Source organism: Gopherus evgoodei, chromosome 10, assembly GCF_007399415.2.
Source record: "Gopherus evgoodei ecotype Sinaloan lineage chromosome 10, rGopEvg1_v1.p, whole genome shotgun sequence".
NCBI lineage: Eukaryota > Metazoa > Chordata > Testudines > Testudinidae > Gopherus > Gopherus evgoodei.
In genome coordinates this window covers 68,816,383-68,837,124 of record NC_044331.1, presented here as the reverse complement: position 1 = coordinate 68,837,124, position 20,742 = coordinate 68,816,383, and the positions used below count along the sequence as shown (strand labels likewise).

The 20,742-nt window shown below is 39.8% G+C and overlaps 1 protein-coding gene across 1 annotated transcript in view; it reads right to left on the bottom strand.

Annotated features, from left to right (window-relative positions):
• VPS35L (VPS35 endosomal protein sorting factor like) overlaps positions 1–20,742 on the bottom strand; it is a 114,482-nt gene that overhangs the window by 92,060 nt on the left and 1,680 nt on the right. Inside the window, exons 2-7 of the mRNA XM_030578430.1 lie at positions 13,524–13,623; positions 11,467–11,634; positions 11,045–11,167; positions 10,597–10,621; positions 9,524–9,600; positions 3,708–3,836 (exon numbers count right to left, since the gene is read on the bottom strand). Of these exons, the coding sequence (XP_030434290.1) occupies positions 3,708–3,836; positions 9,524–9,600; positions 10,597–10,621; positions 11,045–11,167; positions 11,467–11,634; positions 13,524–13,623 (622 nt within the window). The remainder of the gene's footprint in view (positions 1–3,707; positions 3,837–9,523; positions 9,601–10,596; positions 10,622–11,044; positions 11,168–11,466; positions 11,635–13,523; positions 13,624–20,742) is intronic.

The following is a 20,742-nucleotide window of genomic DNA, read 5'->3' as shown; positions in this document are numbered from 1 at the left end:
GGTCCTAAACCAAGCTACTTCTAGTGTTGTAATGCGACTGGGTTTTTGCCCCCACTAACAAATGTTTAATTCTGGGAATAAAATATACCCCTGCCCTTTAGTATGCTCATAATGTTGTACTCTTGTTAGGAAACTGTTTACCTATGTTTAAGAGTATCTCAAATTCAGAGTGATCCAGCAATAGCAAAGCTCCAGTAAACGTATTGCCTCATTCACACTCTTTTCTAACCACCAATTTATTGCCATTCTGTTTCCTCCATCCCTTACCACAGGAATTAGTATAATATTTCAGAAACTGAAATACAGATGTAATTAATGCCCATGCCTAGAATCAGGCAGGGATTTATCTGCAACAAAGTTTTCATGTAGAAGGAGGGTTCCTATGGGTGAGAAGTAGTTATGCTTTTTGTATGACACTACTCAGGGACCACTGAGAGTGTTGTTTTTTCAGGATAGGAGGGTAAGTAAATCGCAAGATAGAATGATACTAAAATTAATGATGTTTCCAAGAAACATGGTCTGACAGAACCATGTCTTAGGATCTTCCTTTGACTCAGAAATCCCATAGGTACTACATTTATATTCTGTGTTTTCCTCTCAACAAAGGAGTTGTAACATGGTATTGTATTTTCTTGTGATAAAATACTATTAGGTCACCACACTTTTCATGCCAATTTGTTTTTTTAATAATATTGCTAATTCCCTGTTGCTACAAAAAGGCATAATCATCCAAACGCAAAGATCATTTTCTGAATTCTATTCATTCCGGATTTGTGTTTCATTTCCTTTGTAACCTTTACCAGCATTTCCAACTTAAACAGCTTTCCAAAGAGGATCCACTGCCGGAAAAACAATCCTGACTTTATGTAACCTTTTCTTATGACTATTAACATTACATCAATCTCTCAGTTTGCAAGGTTACTGCAGCTTCCCCGCACTCTGCCTCTGGCCTCATCTAAAGGCCAATTCATACAAGTTTTAACATTCAGTTGTCCTATTTCTTAATACATGCCATCTTCCCCCTCCCCCCCAAAAATAGTAATTTACAAATTAACACAGTTGAACACTGTGCATCATCAGTAGAGAACCTCTGAACAGTTTCTGTGCTAAATCAGATTATTCGATTACTTTACTAAACCAGGATAGGAAGAAAACAGCAGCTTATGCTAGCCATCCTTCCATTATTTTGTTGGGGGGGGGGGGGGGGGAAATCATCACTGGCCAATAAAAATTTAAAGAAATTGGTTTTACTGACTCTATTGTACGGTTTAACAGCCTTTATCAGTTTTTCATCTACTTCTCCCACAAGTACCTTCACTTTCTTCCATGTTACCCCTTATACCAAAGAACCCCCTTTTCCTCGCCAATCAAAATCCCTAAAAACACCACCTTATTGTGTGTAAGACTCACTTCCAAGCCGTGATTACTACTACTGTCTTATTGCACATACGAATTGTGCACTCAGCCAGCCTAATCTAAACATGATTGTATTAAGGGCTTCCTTGTCTTCTCTCCATATCCTATTTGTCACATCAGCCTGACTGTACAGAAGATTTGTAAAATAAAGATATGTTTCACTCCTTTATTACCTCTGAATTATTAGGTATTCAAACCAAATGGATAACAACTTTAAAGAAAAAAAAATCTATCTAGAAATTGATGACATGGCCAACAGCAGGCTGTTATTGCCAGAGGTGGACAGTGGTCTATATTTGGCATCACTGAGCACTCAGCATGACAGCTTTCTACTCCACTTCACTCGAAGAGGTCCATCTCCTGCGAGAAGACCACCCTTCAGGGAAGATGAGCAGTTATGCAGCACTACCCACTGTGACTTTATTAAGCAGCAGCACAGAAACTGCAGAGATTCTCCCATTCACTCTTGCAAGGTCCTTGCAGTGAAACAATACTTGTGGTCAGTGGTGATCAACTACCAGCAATATCACTAGTCTCAGGTCCATACCCAGAAATGAATCAAGATGGGCAAGGACAAAGGAAGCCTGGTAATAAATAGTCCCTTCAGTTGTGATGTTAGCTTCAGGCAACAAGCACAATCTCAGAAACTATTTTTACCCTAGGATAAAGTTTTCTAGCTACTACCCTCCAAGCCATTAATTACTTGTAGATGATAGTACATAATGTGTGTAGAATATATCCAATATAATACTACAGTGATGAGGCCCTAGATAGGAGGTTTTACTTCAACTGTTTGTTTGACTAATAGGAGACCCTACAAGCTTTATTTTATTTGAAGATAGATGAATCAAAAACTAAAAAAAACAACCTCCTACTGCATCAGTTAAAACTTTCATTGCATCAGAACAGTGTTAATAAATTACCCTAACCAGAATTACTGCCAAGACAAATATTTAGATGAAAACACTTGCTGTTCCAAATGTTTTCCACATCTGATCTACATTGCAAGCAGCTCACAACACATGTTTTTGGAATATGATATCAACTTCTTTGAATAATATTTACTTTGTAAGACAACAAACAGTCCTTGAAAGGAAGCTAGCAGCAGTTTGCCATGTCATATAGAAAAAAAACCAAAAACTTTACACTGGGAATCTACATGATGCATCTCCAAATACCTCGTGCAATGAATTGCAGGCTCCCATTGCAGCTACTTTCAGATGAACAGAGTGGGAAATAAGCATGTTTACTTCCACTAAATGAGCTTACAGAGTGTACTTTTTTGCCAGAGCAGTGAAACAATCATAAACGTGTATTTTTTGTAAGCCAGAAATATTTAATGTGATAACCACCTTAAAGATACCAATCTATTGTTTCTAAATTATTAACACCAAGCATGTGTATCACAGAGAATATCTTAAGCATTCTTAGATCTAAAGTATTTTGATTTCCTCAAGGAGCTTCATTTTATTATCCAGTATTTCAAACCAATTAGGCAATTTTTCACGTCTTTAATACTTGAACAACTTCAAAGAGGTTATCAGTTCATAGTAAAACAAACAAACAAACAAACCAATAATGGTGAGAAACCAAACTCTTAGTAATATCTTAGTTACAAAACATCAGCTTTTACAAAAGAGCTAAGTGAGTTTCAGTGGAGATCAGTGAACTATGTATTTCCTTTACAAATGCTGATTTAAAAAAAAAAAAAAACAGAATGTCTAGAAATAAAAAGTTAAGAAATCCAGCCTATTCTGCCTATATTTCTTCATCATTCCCTCTCACCTCCCCCAACTTATCTTTGCACTTTAGCATTTACAAAAAAAAAAAAAAAATAGTCACAAAGGTAAAAATGTCAAATTACCAATAGTACTAAAATGTACAATATAAAAGCATTTTCAAAGTCCCAATTTTTTGTATCAATTATGTTGATTTGAGTATTTTTTCCATATACATCATTTAAGTATTAGGAAAACTAAAACAAAAATAAAAAGACCAGATGTAGGAGGAAGATGCATGTGACCACTAATAACTTACTGCAATTTAAATGTTTATAGAATTATAAATATGAGAGATCCAAAAGACCTATCATATAATCCATCCCCCTTTCTAATTAAGATTATTCCATAGAGTATATTTTCTTGTGTTTTGTCCAGGCTAACTTTAAATGTTCTCAGTTACGGGGTTTTCACTGCTGCCTTTGAGAGACTTAAACCCTGATCCCCCAAAGTATTTGAGTCTATGCTTAACTTTAAGTACGATTTGAGAGGCACTATTCACTATAAACTGACCTGGATAACTATTTTTAGAGCTTTTACTTTCTGATCAGAGGCCCAGGCGTCCTTCAGTGACTGATTGAGGTCTTCAATCCGATGCATGTAATCCTGCTGAGTCAAATTCAACAGCTCTTTCTGTGAACCCTGACAAGAAAAAACAGCAGCATTTAATAAAGAGGCAACCAACAAAAACAAGATACCTATTAGTTAGCCAATCTATTAACCTTAAACCTAACATTTCCCAATTTTTGAGTACTTGGAGCTTGTCAGCAAGGCTGGAACCTTAAGATCTACTGCACACGCTCTGCACTTGAGCTAACATGCCATCTATGCTACAAACTTTTTACCACACAAGTTACATCGGTATAAAGCTGCTACAGTTGGTATATCACTTGTGCACTTGCCTACTTGGTTCCTTGCATCAGTTCTGCATGTATGCACCTGGAGTGCTTGTGTCAAAGCACAGTGCGGTGAACCGTGGGTAGGTATCCCAGTGTGCAACTCACCACCGTCCAGTGTACTGTCTCTTAAGAAGTTTCGGCAATGCATAATGGAGCAGAAACAAGTCACACTGAGGTGACTAGAAGCAAGGGGTCAACTTCCCCCATCCCATAACATCATGTATATCCCAAAATTTTCATGCCTTTTAAAAAAATCCCACGAACCCACACAGCCCTCTTCTCTGACAGAAGCATGGAGCCTACATAGCTATGTCCTATTGTCATGAGAGTTGCAAGCATAGGATGCGCTATCCTCAGGTATCTGCAGAGCTGGAAAAAGAACCGAATCAACAAGGAGCATGACAATTTCTTGGAGGATAGATTGCTGTGGAACAAAACAAGGATCAATTCAAGGTTGCTGGTGGCATTCACAGAGCAGCTGCAGGTAGCAGAATGCTGAATCTGGGCCCAAGAAACGAGCACTGATTGATGGGATTGCACTATAATGCAGGTTTGGGACAATGAGCAGTGGTGGCAATACTTTCAGATGAGAAGGGGAGCATTCCCGGATCTGTGTGCTGAGCTCACCCCAGTCCTCTAGGGCAGAGACTCCAAAATGAGAGCTGCACTGACACTGGAGAAGTGATGGGTGATAGTGCTCTGGCAACTTGCAATGCCAGATTGCTACCAGCCAGTAGGAAATAATTTTGGAGTTGGAAAATTAACCCTGGGGCCACTGTCACACAAGTGTGTAGAGCCATTAATTGTCTCATGCTATGTAGGACTGTGACTCTTCGCAATGTGCAGGACATAATAGACAGATCTGCAGCAATGGCCTTCCCCAACTGCAGTGTGGCAATAGCTAGCTCGCTCGCTCGCTAGCTAGACATTCTGCAGCATATGTTGAGAACTAATAAAGATACATTATTTTCCAAACAACAGAATTTTATTGTGTAACAAAAGATACTGCAAAAAAAATTCTGTGCAAATTAAACGCAAATGCATTAAAACCTTAATACATTTATGGAATAGCGCTTAAAGAAGGGGAAAGTACATTCATGTCCATTTTACCTACACATACATCAACTATGGCTCTCAGGTCACTGCATGTGAAGATGTGGCTGGCTGTAATCTTCCCCAAGGTGGAGTGGCAATGGTAGGGATGCAGCCCGATGCTCCATGGAATGTTGGGGCAGGAGGTATAGGGAGATGCTGTAATGGAGTTATCTGCGGACTGCAAAGGGAGGCGAGCCCATGACTGTTCAATCTGTAGTTCCACAAGAGTCTGCAGCACCCGTGTTTGCTGCCGGGGAAGCCCATTATGTCCTGATGCATCTCCCTCTCCTTTTTCTGCATCTGTCTCCTGTCCGCTCTTCCCTTCTCCACACAGTCTGTAATATTCACCCTCCAGACTCTCTGCTAAGGATCTGACACAGCACTAGATCTCACTGAACATGTCACCATGAGTCCTCTTCTTTCTCCTCCTTGCCTAGTGCTGACGTTCCATGGGTGTGGAGAAGGAATCACTCAACATTGCAACTGCTGCAGCTATAGGTAAAACACACAGAGGTACCATTGTTGGTACAGTCACCATGGAAGGTGAAAGTTAAGATTCAGAACTCCCTTCTATTGCTCCCCTACAATTTTATACAAGACATGCTTATTGACACTTTTGCTTCAGAGTGCTTGGGTATGGGCCAACTCATAGCAGCAGTCATGAGGAGTTTGTTCTGGCAGGGACAAGAGAAATGAGAGAATTGCTCAGGTGCATGAAACTATGAGAACCAGGCAATGGCACTGAATATTGGCACCGTCTTCCATAAGCAGTGGTGATTTTAGTAGATATCTCACTCGTGAGCGTGACGAAGGCACAGAGAATACAGCTGCTGGTGGAGTTCTGAAGACACAAAGGCTCATATGCTGCTAGCCTGTTTATTGCAATGGTGCCTGCCAAAGTTATCGCTGACTGGCATGGGAAAGTGTCCTACTGCAGAGGAAGAAATAAGGCTGCCATCCTTAGAAACCCTCTGGAGAGGATTGCAGAGTGCCCCCATGAAAGTTGTCTCAAGATCTCTCAGGAGAATTTGAGGGACATCCCAGTGTACATACACAAACTGCTCCACATGCCATCATCCCCGCATCTAACTCTACAGGGGAATGAAAAGCAGATGACTTTACCTCTCCTTGTTGTACGACTACCTCTTCTGGTATAAGTAAGTTAACAAAAAGTCAATAGCAGTGTCCTGTTAAGCTGGGGACACCATCAGTATATTATAGTAATAAGAAATACAATTACATACTTACCCTGGGGTTCTTTCCCCTCCATCAGACTTGCCTGTATTCAACTGCCGGAACTCACTGGAGTGTGGTAGACTATCAAACAGGCCCTAGCTTGTGGCATAGCTGGACCCCCGGTAGCATGTCCCTCCTCCTCTCTGTTCTCGCCAGCGGCCTGTGACTCAGGTACTTCAGAAATATTCATGGTTGCAGGCAAGGTGCTGGTGAGGTCTCCACCACATATGACATACAACACTTTGAAAAATTAGCAGGTCTGCGGCTTGGCACCAGATCGACTGTTGGCCTCCCTGGCCTTCTGGTATGCCCGCTGCAATTCTTTCGCTTTCATGCAGCACTGCTTCAGATCCCTGTCATACCCCCTTCTGCATTCCTCACATAATCTGCTCATAGATGTCCACATTTCTACAGCTGGTCTGTAGCTGTGCCTGCACAGCCTCTTCTTCCCACAGGCTCAGGAGATCCAATATCGCCTGTCTACTCCAGGCCAGAGCGTGTCTTGAGCACGTAGTTGGCATGTTCAGCTGGGCAGTAGCACACAGCAGTGGAAAGCGCTAGGTGTGCTCGCCAAGCTGGGCAATCAGGAAAAGGCACTTAAAACCCTGTGAATTTTTGTAAGCTTGTGTTGGGGGGAGAAGAGCTTCTGGTCTCCATAACCCCTGGACAGTTCAGTTTGTAACTGAGACCAGAGCACTCAGTGTTGGGCACTGGGGGACAGTTGCTGGAGGGTTTCACAGATATTTGCTGACAAGAGAGGATGGCTGAGATTTAGGAATCACGTGTTCCATTCTAGGCTCTGGAGGGCTCTCTAGTGGGCACAGAGCCTCATGTTAAATAATTCTGGCTGACATTTAAAAAAAAAAAAAAATTCAGCATGAGGCTGAAAACCAGCATAGGAAATATTACCTCTAATTAATGCTTAAAGTTTGGCAGTTACAAGCAACTGCAAACTGGATGTTATAATGGGAAATGTTGCGAAACCTTAACAACAGGCTGAGCTACCAGCCCCTCTCCTATAATAACTGTGTTTTTACCCCACAATTTTAGTAAGATGCAACAGACCACCACATTCAAGCTGCTTGCTTTGTTGCAGCAACTCACTAACAAATATAGCCCCAAGCTGCAGAGACCAGAGCCAGATATGAACTTCCACAAAATCCAAGGAGGGGAGATCTTGAGTCCTGGGTTTTGGTTTAGGCCCCCATAGACCACATCTTCCTATAAATATTCCCAGCACTTATGGGAATATTCCTGATGACATCAGCAATGCTGGTGTAGAAACAAAGGTAAATAAAGCAGTTGTGCTGGCTCTGACACTAGAAACATTACTATGCAATATTTGACAAAAGGACAGGGAGAAAAACCAGGAGGAGAGACTTCTGCTTCTACTGAAAAGGGCAAACACAATGAAAGTTTAAATAAATATATGAAGTAATTGACAGTGCCCTTTTAAAGTGTATATTCTTCATATTAATCAAATACCTTTAAAATATAAAGCAGAGCTAAAAGAACACAAGCATCAGACTGAGCCTCATGCTGTTAAGCCATTTTCAACAAAAAAACCCACAAACATTACTTTTTTTTGTTCTACAAATAAAAGCACATAACTCATTAAAATATCACTAGTCTTACCTTTCTAATGTGATGTATGTGCCCTCTCTCCCCACCCCGGCAGTCCCCGAGCTGGGGCTGGACAGGAGGGGGGTCTCCCCCACCACGGTAGCCCCCGAGCTGGGGCCAGGAAGGAGGGTTGTCTCTCCCCGGCAGCCGCAGCCCTGGAGCTGGGGAAAGTCACCTCTTTCTCTGGACGCCACAGCCTTGCACGTCCTAAATCCCCCCCCCCAAGGCCACCACCTCACCTTACATGTGCATCTTCACAAGGGTCCATGCACCTAATTAGTGAAGCCATGCCTGCATGGCTTCTCTAATTAAGTGGGTAGCCCCTCATTCTTTTGCGTGCGGCCGCCCAGCATGCGCCTTAGAGGGAACTTCTGTGGACCACCTGAATGGAGCTCCCATGGACCACAGTTTGAGAACCCCTGCTCTAATGAAATTCTTTATTCCTTTAAATTTTTAAGAGGTTCTGTCTTTGACTGCTATAAAGTTGTAGCAGCAGCAGAAATAAAGTGTCCTTTGGTTACTTTCAGGTCAAGTACTACAACAGGCCTGAGTTCCTCTAACCCTCCAATTCCTTTTCATATGAACACCATTGTAAGGCTATTTATGAACAATCAAAACATGTTGCAGAATGGTGTGCAGACCTAAGGCAAAAAGTTATTGTAAAGCTCCCAGCTACTCATTTGTGAAAAATAAAGAGCAAGACTCAAGTATTGTCATATCAGAACTACAGCAGGTCACTGTAAAGGATTACGTATCAGGAATGACTACAAAATAACTATAAAATCAACAAATGGAATGATAAAGGGCAGGAGTGAGTGAGTGAGGCTAGCCAATTCAGTCTCAGTAGTGAATACATCATATATTACTGAGATACACTTATCCTTCCACTAACAGAATCTAATCTGCAGATATTTAAGTAGATGCTACTTTTGACACACACTCATTTCATGCTGAATTTATAAAATGAACACAATACTGTGTTAATTATGAGATCCAAGTTGAAGTCAGCCATAAGACATGGAGGCACTGAAGCAGAACTGGCACCAATTCAGTAAGGTATTTAAGCAATGGGACTAAAGTATTTAAACATATGCATATTTAGAGCCTGACTGAATCAGTGCCTTTCTTAGGAGAGATGTCAGTCTCTGCAACAAGAGACAGAATAAAAAGATTAGAAGTTGATAGAGCCTACCAGACACCAGGAAGCTTAAATACAGCAGCTATAGGAGATAAATGATACGATGTCAGCCCAGTGACTCTCCTTTTGAGATACTGTTTGTCAATCAGCTAAAAATTTAGGCCCCAATTCTACACAGAAACACACACTTTCAACAGGACTATTCAAGTGCATGAAGTTAATCAACTACGTCAGTGTTTGCAGAATCAGGGCTTTAGGGATAAGTCAGAAAGTTTCTTAAATAGTTCTCTCATACAATTCATCTTTTTTCTCTTAAAATGGAAATGTTGTTTGCTCACCTCTTCAAGGTCATCCAGCTCTTCTAGCCTTGTTCGCACCTTCTCAGAAACTGCTGAGCCAGGTGTTGTAGCTTTTCCTGTAGGTAATTATATCTTTGAATTGTTTAAAATTTTCAAATTCTTAAACTATTAAAAAAAAAAAAGAAGACTTGAGGGGAAGAGTCAGATTTAACAAGCTAACAATATCCAAGATCAAAATGGTGGTTCAACAATCTAAGGTAGCTATTCAGCTGCTAGCATGAGAGACTGCGAGCCTGATTTTCAAACAAGACCTCCATTCCTGCAGGCACACAATGAATGTTGCCAACGATTCATTCACTTTTTTCTCCCAACAATTCATAGTGGGTACAGAATATCAACTGCAAAAAGTGAAGCCTGATTTGAAAAAATAAATACATAAAAATTAAAAACAGGCTCTAGATTTTCTATTCAGGATCTTCTGCTAAGAAGCTAGAGCCCTGTATATTTACTCATTCCAATATTCCACTTGCTATGGAAGGTTCTTTACTATTTAGCCTCCCATTCTTAACAGCTTTTCCCATTAACAAAACAATTAAAACATTGCATTAAAAATTAAGATTTTGGTGTCATACTAAACAGCCAGTATAATACTGGAATTGGATCCTTCAATGCTTCTCTCTCAGCCAGGCAGAGAACTGTTGAACAGCTATGTAAAGCACTTCCTTCTATTTCCCCTCCTGTTCCCTTCAAGCAAGTGGGAAAATTAATAAAGACAAGCCAAACACCAAAATAATCTTGCCATTTTGGGAGATTTGGAGGGATAGTAACAGCCTAGATGTTTTTTAAAGCCACAATATAAGTTACAGGAGCTATAGTTTCTTTCAATTACACATAAGGCACCCAGCAGCCACTAGATGGAGCTAAATAAAATTTATTTTTCTTGCATTTCCAAAAATCCAGTGGGACTCTCATGAGCAATAGCAGTGAATCAGCTCACAGCTGGAGAAAGAAAGCTTCAGTTTGAATGCATGTTTGCACCAAAGGTCTGTCGTTTGTTCTCTCCTTAAAATAGTCCCATGTCCCATGCCATTTGATATACAGAAACTACTCACCTTTTTCCGAACTCATATACAGATTCTGCAGAGAAATAACAGTATTTTAGGAAGCATGTATTTACAAACTATTAACTTATTTACAAATGATTTAAGAAAGTGTGGATTGATTATTTTCAGTGCTGATGTTTATTCTATAAATTAACAGAGATATGAAGTGTGATTTTAAGCTTTTCATGGCATAGACCATGACTCTATTGGAGTTCTGGGACGTGGCAAGCACTCTTCTGGACTCTCTAAAAATAACCAAGTACAACAGGCCAAAGATCAGCCAGTCTTCTTTATGAATATTTAAAAGCTAGAGCTGCTGGGATGGTTTTTCACTTCATTCCAAATTAAATTTACTGAATTTGTTTACACAGAAAAGGAATAGTCACAATTACTGTAGTCTCACAGTACCCATAGTCCATTAAGGTTCTTGCACAAAATCATTAAGAAGTGCACTTACAATGGAGAGTTTTTCAGTCGTTGTGTATCTAGCAAGGATTTCACCACGTTTGCTTGACCATGGTTCAAAGTCACTTCCTACAACCAAGCTGTCGTCTTTATCACGTTTCTTTCTTGTACTATCCTAGGAGGAACACAAACAAGGCGTTCAACTTCTTGTATACCAGGAAGACTAAGAAATATGACCAGACATTTTAAGACCTACTATGTTTCATGTTTTACTGATCCTTCCACAGATGTAGAACATTAAAAAACAAACGTTACCAAAACTGCTAAAGCAAAAGAAAACCAGTAAATGAAATTCTCTGATTAGTTAATATGGTACTTTCTGTACTGAAACAACTCTTGCAAGAGCACAAAGCATCAGTTCTATGAAGGCTAATTTTGTTCAATCTACTTGAGATAATTAACCTTGAGCTTTACCGTGTTAGCTGCAGTAGTCACTGAATCTGCTGTTGCTGCGAACAATGACAAGGGATCAGTGCCATCCAACACACTGCTTAGTGGGTCTATCATTGAACTGGAAGAAGAGGAGGAGGTAGAGGAAGTACTTCCTTTCCGAACCATTTTCTTGGTCTTGGATTCAGTAATCTGAAGGAGAAGTTCAACTGTAAAATGAAAAGATCTACTTCCACTTTAATAATTTACTAGAGCACAGATTCTCCAAATAACACAATTTTTCTCTCACTAGGAGTGCCTCAGCTGTAGTACTGGTACTTCGAGGTTCTTTTACCATTTTTGTTTCTATTCTCTGCAGCAAAAGGCACTCTTTAGCCTCTCCCCTCTACCCCCCTCCCAGTTGCTTCCTCCTTCCACTCGTTTTTATCCTGTCTTTCATGGTGCTCCTTTAGCTTCAAACAGCCTACCACTTCCTGTGCACCAACTACGCTTCCTTTTGTCATTCAAATCCACCCTTAAAGATTGCTCCTTTCAAGAAGCTTTCCTGTGCAGATCTCCCTACTGACCTTCCAGAATCTGAACTGCTGCCCATGTATCATAGTTACCAGAGTTAAACTAACCTCTTTGAAGCAGGGACCTTGCCTTTTATGTGTTCTGTAGAGCCCATGCACGCTTGCAATATTTCACAGTGTTTTTTAAAACCATAGCTCATTTAGAGGTAACCCAAAACCATCAAGTTCTACATCAAATAGTGTCATAAATAGATAGTTGAGGGTTAATGTCTCTTTTACCTGTAAAGGGTTAACTAACAGTGAACCTGGAACACCTGACAAGAGGACCAATCAGGAGACAAGATACTTGCAAATCTCGGTAGAGGGAAGCCTTTGTTTTGGGCTGTTTCGCGGGGTTTTAGTTCTCTCTTGGGATTAAGAGAAGCCAGATATGTAACCGATTACTCCCATCTTCTGAAACAGCCTATTCTGCTCAATTTAGTAAAGTACCAGTTAGAAAGGTGATTTAGTCTTTTGGATTGTTTTCTTTATTTGCAAATGTGTATTTGCTGGAAGGGTTGTATCTCTGTTGCTGAAACTTGTATTTGTGCTGGGGGGAGGATTCTCTCTAGTGTCTATAAGCTGAAAGACCCTGTAACATTTGCCATCTTGATTTTACAGAGACAACTTTTACTTTTTTCTTTCTTTTATTAAAAGCTTTTCTTTTTAAGAACCTGATTGATTTTCTGGCTATCTTGTGTAAGACCCAAGGGGAGGGAGTCTGCACTCACCAGGGAATTGGTGGGAGGAAGGAGAGAAGGGGAGAGGAAAAGCCTGATTTCTCTCTGTGTTAAGATTACTGTCTCTCTCTCACGGAGAGTCGGGGCGGAGGGAAGGTAAATTGCCTCTCTGTTTTAAGATTCAAGGAGTTGAATCACAGGGATCTCCCAGTGTTACCCAGGGAAGGGAGAATCTGGGAGGAAGAAAGGAGGGGGGAATGGTTTATTTCCCTTTGTTGTGAGACCCAAGGGGTTTTGGGTCTTGGGGTCCCCAGGGAAGAGTTTGAGGGCCAGAAAGTGCCCCAAAACACTATATTTTTGGGTGGTGGCAGCTCTATCATTTCTGAGTAATTAAGCTTAGGGGGGTTCATGCTAGTACCCCATCTTTTGGACACTAAGGTTCAGAGTGGGGTTCATACCATGTCAAGTAGTTAGGCAGGTTACTGGTAAGGTGATGAGTTGGTCCTAATCTGGTCTTTTTATATATGATGAAACATTTCATAAGTAACCAGGAAGCTGTGCAGGATTTGAGCTGTTCTGAATAGTAAGAGACATTTTCTGGCACTTAACATCAAGACATTCAGTACTGCGTAAACAGCAGCATAAACCTCTAGGACTATAGAAACAGTGGGAGCTGCAAGCTACTGGAGCATCCCAAATGTACTTCACTGGTACTGCCAGTGACTTTACAACCAAAAGTTTTCTTCTAATAAATTCAACAGGAAATCAGAATGGCCTCTAGTTGCCAGCAGGAAACAGTAGTTTTCACTTTACAGTGACGTTATTTGCAAAGGCACAGAAAGAAACTCACTGTAATGGGTTTCAGTGGATGGTAGTCCCCAAATTCCACAAGTACAGCCTCCAGTCTGCATGATTCAAACTCTGATGTGTAATTTCTAGACCTTGGATGCCTTAAAAGCAAGAATAAAGAAAAAGTTTTATAGGTGCATCACTGTATATGTATCTGAGAGACTGTAAACATATGTCACACTTGTATAGGTGCAAACATGTTTATACACCAAGCAGTATTTTGGAAAGTAAATCAAATTGTATGATGTAAGGTTTCAGTTTGCATGGGTAGCTAATTTGTAAACTGACTTGACTATTTTGCTCTCTTAGACCATGGCTACACTGGCGCTTTACAGCGCTGCAACTTTCTCGCTCAGGGGTGTGAAAAAAACACACCCCTGAGCACTACAAGATACAACGCTGTAAAGCGTCAGTGTAAACAGTGCCGCAGCGCTGGGAGCACGGCTTCCAGCGCTGCAAGCTAAATCCCATAGGATGTGGAGTACGTGCAGCACTGGGAGAGCTCTCTCCCAGCGCTGGCGCTGCGACTACACTCACACCTCAAAGTGCTCCCGCGGCAGTGCTTTGAAGTTTCGAGTGTAGCCATACCCTTCTACTCTAAACAGCAGCAGTGCTCTTGCGAAGGGAGGTAGCTGCCACTTACTGTTCTGTATTTAAACTACAGCAGTTGGATTTGCCTCCATACCATTGAATTTAATAATCAAAAGGATCAGAATCAGCAAATAATTTACCCATGAGGGTAATTTACTAAGGGAATCAATATCCAGCTGTTCCGCAGTATTCACAATTCAAAGTTGCAGTGACCAGCTGACAAGAGGAAGAAAGAACATAACCAGCAATGCAAGAACGAGAAACAAGTCATGGTACTAAAGGCTTCTGTTCTTACTGAAAATATTTTATTAAGAGAAATAACTTACAGCAAACTCATATTTGAGAGTTTTTCTTCTTAGCCTGTTGACAAAACCATGCTTTCTTCCATAACAGAAAAAGATTTGCACTTGGAGAACAACATAGGCACTCCAAGGCTTGGCGGTAGACATTTACTCCAGTCACAGCTTAATAGTTTTTCCTCCATTCTATTCTACTATTAATCCCAGTTTCTATTAATCGCTCACTACAATTAGAAATACAATTCATCTTTGAGGTGTGCTGTTAAAATGGGGGGAGAGGAATAAAACTGGAGTTTCCAGACCCAGGACTGGACAGACCTATGAAGGAGAGCTAAGAGTTATATTTAAAAATACATCCTTAAATTCAGTAATACAACAAATGAAATCCTTTAACTAGCACCATCTAGTGGTCATGCATGGAACTTGGAGTAAGGAGTCCTGGTCTGAGATCTCAGCTCTGTTACTGTTTCTTTGGGGGCAAGACAGTTTCCATACATGCAAAGTGAGCATAGTTCTATTCAGCTCCTCACAGAAGTGTCAGGAGACTTGGAAGCATCTATACTCGGCATTTCAGCAAACATTTTCCACCACTGGTCCCACACATTCAGCTCCAACAGTAGAGCAACAGCGACAGAGCTAGTGTAGCTACATATTGTGGCAACAACCAGCAAAATCTGGTTTGAAAAGGTTTTCTTTCCCTCTGTCCACTCCACCTGGAACATATTCCTGACTGTTTTTTAATTTTAGAAATATTAGGAATGCCCAATTTGCCTTCCCTGTTTTATTACTGAAGGACTTTTGGGAGAGCTCAAGGATGTTTACTGGAGCTCTGGTGCCTTAATTCAACAAGCAAGCGTACTGAATAAACAAAGGCTTACTTTATCAAAAACGCTAGTCCTTGAAGCTAAAAACAACAAAAACAAAACAGACAAAAAGGCCAGATTTTCAAAAGAGCCAAGTTTCCATTCAGGCACCAAGTACTCAGGGTCATCATCTTCCATTGGGGACAATGTGCCTAAATAGGTACTGAGCTCATTTGAAAATCCTTCCAGTGTCTAAAAATTCATTTCCCCCCTCAACTTTCACTTTCTGGGATCTTGCGATGTCACCATTTCACTAGTTTTCCAGTCATTATCATGTGTTCTAGCCTAAAAGGGATCTGAATTTCTTAGTGTAAAAAAGTAGCTGAAAGAAACAAAATATTTAAAAAGGGCAAAACCCTCAATTTCTCCTTGCCTCCCACCTTCTTCCCCCCCCCACTTTGCTGGTAATCTTTTTCAAAGTGAAAAAGGAATCAGACTACATAATTATTATTTAACTGGTAGACCTTTGTGGCAGTCTTGCTATTGCAATTCTGTAACAAGAAATCAGAACAAAGTCACAGCTGTGCTGATCAGTGGAGAAGCTTTGAAGCCTAATTAGATACAAGCAGAGCAAGAACAAATGTGTAGTGAAATTCACTTGCCTGTTCCTTTTGTTTTCTTTATCTCCAGTTTCCTGCCTTCACTATACATGAGCATTTTCTTGAATTTACTATTGTTCCATGCTTCAGTGACTCTCCTTTTCATTTGCTTCATGGGTTTATTAGAATTTGTATGAAAATATGTACCCCACTCTCCTTACTGGCTCCTAATTACAACATTTCTATTACCCTGTTATACTTACAGTTTTGTCAGCATTTCCGTTACATCTCATTTATAGGGGTTTCTAAATCAGTAGGGGGGGAAAAAAAAAGGCCTTGACAGATGAAGCTTGGCATGACAGCCTCAGCCAAAAGGCAACTGTATTATAACTAAATTTTAAGGCATCTTTGCTTTGTGTATGCATGTACATGGAGTGAACTGTTTGTAAATGTCAGTTTTAAAAAATGCTTACAGAATCAACATGTTTAAGTGATCAAGACTGCTTGTAAGGTAATTACTATGCAGAGGAGTGCATGATTGGTTTGATATTATATTCTATTTATTCACTGAGATAGGGGAATGAGAAGGGTAAACCTTTCATTCTTGGTGAAAGCTCATGGCTATGGAGCCAGCTTCCATCAGAAATCAGATTGACTGATCCAGTCTTCTGGGCAACTGTAAGATGCATGTCCACATGCAGGCTTTGCCCTATAGCAGGCAGGTTGCCTTGCTCTACCTGCATCTGGCACTTAGAAGGGCAATGAGGGAAGAAAGCAGCGGCCACGTCCATTGGGAAGGCATCCCTTTTATTGGAATGTATTTGTATATGTATTGCGGCAAAGCACCTCCTCCACCTCGGCGGGTACAGCATTTCCCCCTTTGGTGGTGGGGGCATGGAGTAAGTCAGCCCCACTCTGGACAGTGTTTATTCTCCCACTTAAGGGGTTATTTCCCAATACTTTTCTGGTAGGTCTCAGAGCCAGCCCAAGGAGCACCCCTCCACCCAACAAAAAACACAGTTCCAACCCAAAACAAATGGGAATACCTTTTCTCACACATACACACACGCCGAAGGTGAGAGGCCTTGTTACTAGCTCTGGGGTGCCAGTCCTTCCCCTAAACAGACAGTCTGCTCCAGGGTGGAGGGCTGTATAACAGACTTTCTTCCTGATACCACTAGCCCTGCACCGCCTTGTCTCTCCTTTCCCTCCTTTCACCAGAGAAGGGATTTATAAAGGTCTCAGGCAGCCCTTAATTGGACTCGGGTGTCTCTACTTGACCCGAGGGCCTTTATCATTCTAGGGCTCATATATCTGCCTTCCACTTTGACCTTCACATCTGCCCTTGTTTTCTTTTTAGTTGTCTCCAGTAATCAACTGAGTTCCTGGGCTCAGTAGATACATCCCGAAGGTTGGGGGACGGTCCTTTAGCCACAGGCAGGCTTATGCCCACTCACTTCCCCTGGAATTTTCAATAGGACCACTCCCTTGCAGCTGTCCAGTGTCACTTTGTCACAGTATTCATAATATATTTATGGATGATTCAGAAACTAGTATAATGAAGATTATTTTTATGTTAAAATGACAAATATGAAATCCAAATAACTATTATAACTATTTACTCAACATGCAACACAGAAAAACCAAAAATAAAAAACAGAGAAAAGCCACACAGAGGTGAGTTAAGGAATGACAGCCTTAACTTTCAATTCCCTTGGTTTCTGCAGTTATATTCAAATATAATGGCTTTTTTTATTTATATCAACCACATTTAGAACCTAAATGTTTCATTTTAATGCAAGCTCCTTTTCTTCCCATGAAGACAGGCTACATTTAATTTTTCTGTATAGACTGAAATTTGTTAAGTGTATAGCCGGTTTCAACTTCACTCCCAACTTAGCATTTTAACATGAACTAAGTACAGTAACAATGCTTAAAGAAATGCAGCCAGCACCTACACACCAACTACAGTATACTACCTTGTATTACAAGAGAAAAAAATAGAATATATAATAGCTTTCTTGGTTACTTGCATAGCAAGCTGTGATGTTCACAGATTTTTCTTCTCCAGATCTCCCAGTCTCTCATATCATTTCATGTTACACAGATTCCTTTCACCAGGAGAAACTACATTTATCTACAATTTTATCTAAGTTCTACAATTTCAAAATTACCTACTGAGCTTTGTATTTTCAAGGATCAGTTGTATATCTTCATATTAAATTCCATTATGTGGACTTTAATTTCAAAAAAACCAAAGAATCTACTCTGATCCCTGTAGGTTCACAACATATCATCATCAGATTGGCGGGGGGGGGGGGAAGGGGGGAGGGAAGAGGGCAAGTATGTATTTGTGGCTACTCCTATATTATGTTCAGTGTGTCTGTCTTAACCATTATTGCAGTAAGAACTTCTAAGACTGCCAACAAACACATTTGACATCATTTATCTTCAGAACAGCACTGACTACCCCCAATCCTTCTGTGCATTCGAGGTTTTGTTAGAAGTCCTAAGGCAGTACTTATAATTACCCCTTTTAGTCTCAACAGTGTCACTAATCAGATATTGAGAGTCCATATAAGAGTAATATAACAAGACTGAATTGGCAATGTTTAGATCTCCATGTATTTGCAAAACAAAAAGACAGTATAACCACAGACATATTTATTATAGCTTTCCTTCACTCCCTAAACTCAGTAGTATTTATGTACTTCTGGGAAATATTAATTTATAACAAAAGTTTTAGAACACTGAGTACTCTTATTATGAAATTATCTAAAAAACTGTGATAATGTGGGTTTCCTTGATAGTTAACACTGACCTTTTAAAATTCCTAAAAAAAATTGTACTTTGGTAAAAATTTAAGGTTTGCTCATGAATTAGCATCATGTAGGGGTAAACAAGCTGATTTGCAGCAAGATAGATATGAAAGGCACTTTTTGGCAGCCCACCTGTATGAGCTGGTGAGCTGCATAATTCACTTTTGTAACTTTCTGTAAGGATTCTGAGGTTGGGAAAACAAGGTTTTCCATCACCTCCAGTAGGTTTCACATCATGGGAAACACATCCAATAGGTTGTTCATTTGCATGAAACAGACTACGTAGAGATTCTGGAGAGCAATACAAGGCATTCTATGACTTTGTTCGTGTATTTAGTCTTGTTTAAAAGATTTTAAAGGTTCCAGCAAGGATCTGCAAAGGAAGAGGAGAGAAGTGCTTCAATTCTGGCACTATTCACTAAGCAAAAATTACAGTTCAAGCCACCCTTCTCAGTATCATTTATCAAAAGATGATATGCCTATAATACCCCAGCATGGGGATGTCCTTCCTATAGGATACAGCATGCCTTCAGTAAGACTGATTAAGGTAGTAGTCTGTTCTGTCATGGTGCATCTTGAACCAGTACTTAATAGATTTTAGCCCATATAGCAGATGAAGCCACAGGACCTTGACGAGTAGCGGTCAGAAAGGAGAATAGGGCACTGAAACAAAAGCTTTCTCTATGACCTCCTTTTAGAAGGTAACTGTCAGGTCACATATGGCCCAGTTTAGTTAACAGACATCTTTTTAAAAAGTTAAAAATTAAGAACTATTTAAATTAGGATTTTGGTTTTTTGTTTTAAATTAAAAAAAAAAGAACATTCCCCTGCAGTATTATGCTAGCACACAAGAAGTATAATAAAAAGTGAAATTGGCTAATCTAAGACATATTCATTGTCTAAAATGAGAATATTAAAAAAATCAAATTTCTAAAGTTTCAGCTTTAACAAACTAAAAAGTGTTGTTTGTGGAATAAGTAAGTAGCTGTTTAATTTTCACCTCTAAATATGTAACATTTTAACACAATTATCTCCTTAAAATAGATTGTTTGCAATTTTCACAAAGTCAAGTTTTGTTCGGCTAATATCCAAGACTTTCTTTTTGATTCAGCTATTATCCCCAAACAACGGTCTGTAATTAAATTGCTAACAAAACCCTAATGAAACGGGCATTCTAGAAGGATTAACAGAAAAACTTCAAGAATGGATCTTAAGAGGCACCTACAGACATTTCTGACGTTAAGCCAAATACTTGATATTCTTTCCTCACTCATAATATTTACAAAATCTCATTTTGATATTAAACTACTAAAAAGTATGTGGGTGAGTACTATATGGTAAGTTTCAGCCTGGAATGAAATTCATTCAAGAAACAAACTCCTTTTATTTTAAAAGAGGGCAATTTATATTTTTAAAACTTCTTGAAAAGCTATTTTAATAGTGATGCAAATAGCACACTGAGTAACTTATTGTACCCTTCATTTCAGAAAAAGCTGTGCCTCCATCTGAAAGCTGAATAAATTCAATTTATTATTTAAAGGAACAAAAGCTTCAGGAAAGCAAATCTTTCAAAAACAGGAATTAGTTTATTTACAAGCAGCCATGCACTATACGAAGAAGGGAAACACTTATTGCACATATTTTTCTTTATCTTGTCAAAAGAAAAAGAATATTTCATCATTTCCCTGTCTTGCTTGCTCTAACAGAAATTGTACTATGTAGCTTACTTCCTAAGTATTTTCTTCAGTTCTGCATTCAGTTTTCCAGAAGTAAAGGAACATTTCGTATTACTACAGAAGCAGAATTTGTATCCTTACATGAACTACCAGGGACATCCACTAGACTATAAGAGGAACAGAATTTTAATCTGGCTTCTTTTCTCCTCCTCCCATCCCTATCTTTCCAAAAAAAGACATCATAAAATCCAACACAATCAAATTAGATCCAAATTCAGACTGCACTAGATTGTTCTGAAGTACAGTTCACACTTATTTTTAAAGACAAAGTACATAAGAAAATCTGTTCACAGGACATCTCTATCACATTCCTGTGAAGACTTATACATCCACAAAGCTACCTATTACCCATCTTCAAATCCCTCCTCCTTAA